The sequence below is a fragment of the Microtus ochrogaster genome, chromosome 5 (genome assembly GCF_000317375.1).
Source record: "Microtus ochrogaster isolate Prairie Vole_2 chromosome 5, MicOch1.0, whole genome shotgun sequence".
Taxonomy (NCBI): Eukaryota; Metazoa; Chordata; class Mammalia; order Rodentia; family Cricetidae; genus Microtus; species Microtus ochrogaster.
This window is the reverse complement of record NC_022012.1, coordinates 33,341,933-33,349,041: the sequence shown is the minus strand read 5'-3', so window position 1 is coordinate 33,349,041 and position 7,109 is coordinate 33,341,933. Positions and strand designations below refer to the sequence as shown.

Below are 7,109 nucleotides of genomic sequence, written 5' to 3'. Positions count from 1 at the left end.
TCAAAACCTTTAGACAGATATAGGAGGAATAATGGAGCAAAAATGAGATGAGACAGCTTTTTAGCTAGCAGACAATCCCAAATCTACTTGTCCGTGGAGAACACCAGTCTTAGAAGTAGTGCTTGTCATTAGCTGTTGAATACAAGAGGTCCAGAGATTTATTTTGTGTGGGACTATTTAGTCTTCCTGTCTTGGCAGGATGAGCAGATCAATGCCCTGATGAAGCATCAGAAAACTGGAGAGGTAAAAGTCCATGTTGTTGCTGTGTGGGTGGCTAATCCAAACCAAAAGCAAAGCCCAGAAGCAGAAGGTCTTCTGTCTTCTTGGAGGAGCCAAAGGGTGCTGCCAACCTGACATGTCTTTGTGTGAGAAGTTCTTGTTGTTAAAATGTCTCAGATTTGTAAAGGTACTTGAGAACCAGGTGCCATTACCTGGTATTCTAAACTGGGCATATAAGCTAAATTAAATAAAATACACATCTCCCCGGGGGAGGGTCAGGACCATTCCCAGAGGGTATTAAAGTGAGCACCCAGAGGAGGAACACATTGTCCCAAGTTTTGCATGTGCTCCCCGTTTTTCTGTCTTATCTGCCAAGCTCCCAGCCACCCGAGAGTGCTGCATTTAATAAAATATGGGCAATTGAATTTGGTTTGATTTGACCTGCTTGGATTTCTTTGTACAGTGGTGCAGCTTTTCTTAGGATTTTTTTCCTAACACAATGGAACAAAATTGAAAACCCGATATCAATCCACACAACAAAAACACTCAGTTTTGACAAAAAGGCAAAAAATATAAAATAGGAAAAACAGTATATTCAACAATTGATGCTGGCAACACTTTATATCAACATGTAGAGGAATGAAAATAAATTCACATACATATCACTATGCAAAAAACTCAAGTCCAAATGGATCAAAGACCGCAATATAAAGCCAACCACACTGAACATCACAGAAGACAAAGTGGAAAATTTACTTGAACACATTGGCATGGGAGACCCCTTTCTAAATATCACCCTGGCAGCATAGACACTGAGAAAAGCAATTAATAAATAAGACCTCCCCAAAAAGAAAAGCTTCTGTATAGCAAAGGACACAGTCAACAAGACAAAATGGCAGCCTACAGAATAGGAAAAGATCTTCACTAATCCCACATCAGGCTGATCTGCAAAATATATAAAGAAATCTAGAAATTGGTCATCCAAAGAACAAATAATCCAATTAAAAAATGGGGTACAGATCTAAACAGAGAACTCTAAACAAAGGAATCTAAAATTGCTGAAAGATACTTAAGGAAATTCTCAACATCCTTAACCATCAGAAAAATGCAAATAAAAACAACTCTAAGATTCTATCTTACACGTGTAAAAATGGCCAAGTCAAAAACATTGATGACAACTTATGCTGGAAGGCATGTAGGGTAAAGGGAATGCTTCTCCATTGCTGGTGGGAGTGCAAACTGGTACAGCCACTTTGGATATCAGTATGGCAATTTATCAGTAAATTAGCAAACAACCTACCTTAAGAAACAGCAAAAACACTTTTGGGTATATATACAAAGGATGCTCAATCATACCACAAGGACATGTGCTCAACTATATTCATAACAGCATTATTTCCAGATACTGGAAGTAACCTAAGTGCACCTTGACGCAAGAATAGAAAAGGAAAATGTAGTACATTTACACAATGGAATACTACACAGCAGAAAAAATGATGACATCTTGAAATTTGCGGGCAAATGGATGGATCTAGAAAACATTATATTAACTGAGGTAACCCAGACCAAGACAACGATTCCTATTTCTACTGGTGACAAAGGAAACTTCTGTACTGCTAGTCATGCTTGTGTTTAGTAACACATTTTTAAGTAGGTAATACTTAATAGTACAATAGCTACTTTATTGCTCACTTATATATTATTATACCGTTGGCATTAATCTAGACTGCACCTCTTTTATTTATATAAAAATGAGAGTTGGTGGCAAAGAGCATGCCATCAGTAGGTTCATTCACCTTGAATTACCGGGTATTTCCACTGCCTTAAGTATCCAAGCAAGTAAAGGTCTGGTATCATCTGAGCTGTGTTAAGTACACAGAGTTCTAGAAGAAGTTATAAAGGTCCCATTTTTCAGAATATACCTGGAAATTAAGGTCTATAATAGTATTTTGTTTTCTTAAACCACTTTGCTACCAAATATTTTCTTTATTATTTATCTATTTTTACACATTTTTTGTCTGCCAAGGTGTGAATGTGGCGTCAGAAGACAACTTTCAGGAGTCAGGTCTCATCTTCTGCCATTTGGTTCTGGGGTTTGAATTTAGGCAGGCAGTATTTGCCTATGGGTTTGTTTGTTTAAGAAAATGAAAGAGGAGATTGAAGAAAAAATGTAGTAATTTTTAAAAATTAATTATGAACTGAATAAATTAATTCCTAAACATCTCAACTAAAGTGTGAAATACCCTTCTTAACGACCTCTTTACTTCTTTGTTCCTCAGTGAATAGATTAATGCATTCAGCATGGGTGACACAATATTATTTAATATTTGCATCAAAGCATTAAGCAGGGGGTTTGGTGTGCGCTGCAGGTAGATGATGATGACTGGTCCATAGGCACAGAGGATGGCAGTGAGGTGGGCACTGCAGGTAGAGAATGCCTTCTCCCTTCCCTCTGCTGAACGAATTCTCAGAATAGCAATTCCAATGTGTGCATAAGAGAAAGAAATACTAAAGACAAACATCAGAGCCAGAATGCCAACATTAATGGAACCCACCTTCTGAGCCAGTCTGCTATCAGAGCAAGCCAAAGGCAAAACTGCAGGAAGGTCACAGAAGAAATAGTCCACTTGATTAGATGCACAGTAGACTAAATGAAAGGTAAAAGAGGTCAGGATGGTGGCGTGAAGAAACCCCACTGAACAAGCTATTGTTACCAAGCTCACACACACTCCAGGTTTCATGATGAGCATGTATCTCAGTGGGTGACAGATGGCAACATAGCGATCACACGCCATCACAGAATAGAGGCAACCTTCAGTAGAACCCAAGAGGTGATAAAAGAAGAGCTGGGCAGCACAGCCTTTGTAAGAGATGGAGGAGCTCTGACCAGAGAGATAAAGTAGCATCTTGGGGCAGGTTACTGATGGGAACAGCATATCAAAAATGGATAGAAGGCCCAAGAAGAAATACATGGGAGTGTGAAGGGTAGATGAGGAAACAATTGCTGTGAAAATGAGTGAATTTCCAAGCAAGGTGAAGAAGTAGATGAATAAGAACACAACAAAGAGTAGAGTCTCCAGTCCTTGTGTGTGGGGTATTCCCAGGAGGATGAATTCATTGAGTAGTGTGTAGTTCCTCATTATCTTCAAAGGTAGTCTTGGTACAAACAAGTTTTAGCTAAATCCAAAAACAAGGAAAGAGAATAATTACAAGTAATTCAACACTAATATGCCAATCACCATTCTTGCTAAAATCTAAAATTGGTCTCATGTTCTGTTCATGATCATGAAACAATATCCAACAGTATCCATGACTGGATATATCATGCAGAGTAAGTGCTTGATTTATTCACATTTCTGCAGAAGTAGCAAATGTACAGTTGGTTAGGTTCTTTTGGATGAAGATTGCCTGCTGTGTCTGGTCTGGAGGTAGTAAATGGCCTCACATTGGGAACAGGGTTAACCAAAGGAAAAAGCAGCAAGTAGGCATTTCTAAGAGATTCACTGGAGAGAGAAGCCACTAGCCCATTAGTTCACTAATGCAGGAAAATGTCAACCTTTGTATTCCCATGACTTTATTCCTTCTCTGCATACTTCAAAAGGGAAACTACATATTGATAAACACAAGAGACACACAGACACACATGCACACACACTAATGTAATGATTTTTTTAAAAAACTACGAATATTATATTTAAATATTAGCTTTTTTAGAAATGTCTAGTAATTACAGATGATGTTGAAACGAAATATTAGGTATTTTTCAAGAAATACTTTGGAATTAGTAAAGTATACTCATATTTCCATATTTGAAGACACTATATTCATTCCTGATTACTAATACAGAGCTTAGTAAAATTGAACACTGCCAAATAAGGAATGCCTTAGAACACATGTCACAGGGTCAAACAGAAATCATGCTGAATGTCTTTAATCATTTGCATAACATGAATGACCTGAAAGCACAAGTTTCTGGTTATTTTTCAAAGCATTTGCAGAGTTATTCAAAGCACTCATCAAACTCCCAACACATTTATCAAATATGGACTTGAGTACCACAGCTTTGTCAGGGTAAAAGATTTTGATTTTCCCCACATGCTCCTGGATAAAATAGTCCATCTCTGTGTTGTTTTCTCTCAATCAACCAAGGAAAGTAAACTGCTGAGAATCGGTAATCTTTCCTGGGTTTTCATTGTGGCTATCTGTCACAGAGCTCTCATGGACAGGTCATTGTGAACCATTGAAGCCCAGGTGATGCTTCCATCTACAGCTTCACCTTTATGATCTGCAGTTTGGACGTACATTATAACTGTTCCAATTACTTACTTAATGCTCAGTTTGTTGATTGTTCTTTTTTCATATTTAACATCTGCTGATTGATGCATTTGTCTTCTAAATATTGTAAGATTAAGCCAATTGTTTTCCTCTCTACAAAGGAGATTCTGATGGATAGAGCACATGTTCCTGGAGAGTGAATAGTCTTTGGTGCTGCAGCATTAATTACAGTAAATGAAGCATATATAACATAATGAAATATGTATGACTCAAACATATATATATATATATATATATATATATATATATATTCAATGACAGCTTCATAATTGTTGATAACTGTTTATCATATTCTTAAATAAAAACACACATGATAATCTGAAATAAAGAATTAAGGAAAGAAAATAGAGTTCTTTGTTCAAAGGAAAAATGGGAAAGTTTTGTTATTGGATATTTTTAGTAACAAAGAGTGTGAAATTTGCAGTATAAAACTATTCAATTAGTACAGAATTATATACCATGATGTGTATAGCCTTAGATACTTTGTTTATGTAATGGGTCTTTGTCACAGGATACCTAATGTGACATACATATTTCATCAGTTCAATTGGTTTATTTCCCTATTGCCATTTGATAATGTTGATAGACATTTCGTCCTATCAGGTTCTTTCCGTCTAATGTCCTTTCATGGTGTTTGTTGGAAAAAAGTCAGTTTTCTTCCTTTTTGTTTTTTCTATAATCCTCTATATCTGCGGCAGAACTTCCCCTACATTTGACGCCAGTTGTTCCTAACTGTAGAATCGAGGTCACAGTGGCCACTGGGTAGCTCTCATGCTATGGATCTCTCTGCACAGGCTCCTGGAACATTTCAGACCAACTGCAGTAAAGTTTAATGGAGACTAGTACACACCAAATAACTGCCATTTAAGTATTTAGTTGATGAACATATTCCTAGGCAAACACATCTAAACACGTGGTACTAAAAACTTTGGGGTGTGGTATATGACGTTTGAATTGTGAAAACATAAAGAACAAATTTAAGTAATATGTTTTGTAGGTAGAAATCAATAGAATTATTTGAGGAACTACACTTGAAACGGTAGTTTGTTCTTCTAATTGTGTTTAGTATATCAGTTCCTCAATAAATGGCCATTCAACTCATAAAATATCCTCATCCTGGGTGCTGTGAAGTTTAAGTATAACAATATTCATGGAATAACTTTGAGAGTGCTAGAAAATTCTATTGCTATCTTCTGGCAGAGGAGAATAAGAGAGAACAGAGATAAGAAAACAGAAGGTATTTAAGATATTTGTCTGTGTTGGATCTGGTTTACCTAATGTGTGCCTTTTGTATGCCTCCAGTTTCTAGTCTCTGAAAGAATGAGAGTATTACATTGTGATATCTTGCTGTTAGACCAAACAAGGTACTGCAATAACAAGACTTCTAAGGTCTGCAGATGCTCAGCAATTGTTGTTTACTTCCTCAATCAAGGAGAGTAGATATACTCTTGTGGGGCTGGAGTAGAGCTCAGGGAGAAAGCTCTTCCACACAGCTGTAAGAAGTTAAGTTCTATCTCAAGCAGCAAAAGAAAGACATCAAACAAGGACATTGTTATAATGCATGGCTTGATATTCACATGAATATCATGAACTCTAAATAGAATAATGAGAAGTCTTTCTAACGTGCTCTTGAACCTCAATCAAGACTAATTTTTTTAAAGGTGAAAAGTAACATATGCAATAGAAACAGTTGGAACCCCTAGTTTAAGGGTTAACTGATCATTTACTCTCCATGTATGATCTCATTTCCAAAACACTCAAAACAGAGCGCAAATCAGAACTATGCAGTACATCTGATAGGTGCTGTGCAACAGGACTTAATGCATGACTCATAGTGCTGCTGCCTCTAAAGCAGAACAAATCTGATTGCCAGAAAAAAAAAAAACAAACTTCCCTACAAGGAATCCTATGAGACAAAGCTCATGAAATTCATCTCACTGGAGCCTGAAATGATTTTCACCATTTGAAGGGAGTTTAGAGCCAATGAAGTAGATCAATGGTTCAGGACAATTGCCACTAGGCCTGAGGACCTGAAATAAATCCCCAGGTCTCATATGGTATAAGCAAGTGACTTATTCAAAATGTGGTGTGATTTCCACAAGAATGCTGTGCCAGGAATGTACCTCCACACAAGCATACTTACACAGAAAGTAGACAAGATTACTATAATGAGGGAGAGGGACTTGATCGGGGGAGGGGGAGGGAAAGGGAGGCGGTGGCAGGGAGGAGGCAGAAATCCTTAATAAATAAATAAATTTAAAAAAAATAAAGAAAAAAAAATAAAAAATAAAATTTAGCCTGATGGTGATGGCACAATCCTTTAATTCCAGCACTCGGGAGGTAGAGGCAGGTGGATGTCTGTGAGTTTAAGGCCAGCCTGGTCTATAAGAGCTAGTTCCAGGACAGACACCAAAAACTATAGAGAAACTTTGTCTCAACAAACAATCGAACATATATTTTAAATAAAATCAAATTTCCCTTATAATAACAAAAGCTGTTTTCTTTTTTGAAATCCTGAAGATTAATGTATATCACTTTTTTCTACCCATCACTAG

The 7,109-nt window shown here is 37.0% G+C and overlaps 1 protein-coding gene across 1 annotated transcript; it reads right to left on the bottom strand.

Annotated features, from left to right (window-relative positions):
* Positions 1 to 2,426: 2,426 nt before the first annotated feature.
* LOC101987844 (olfactory receptor 148-like) lies at positions 2,427 to 3,359 on the bottom strand. Its single transcript, XM_005347501.1, has one exon. It carries the CDS (start codon positions 3,357 to 3,359, stop codon positions 2,427 to 2,429), a length of 933 nt encoding a protein of 310 aa, XP_005347558.1.
* Positions 3,360 to 7,109: the final 3,750 nt, after the last annotated feature.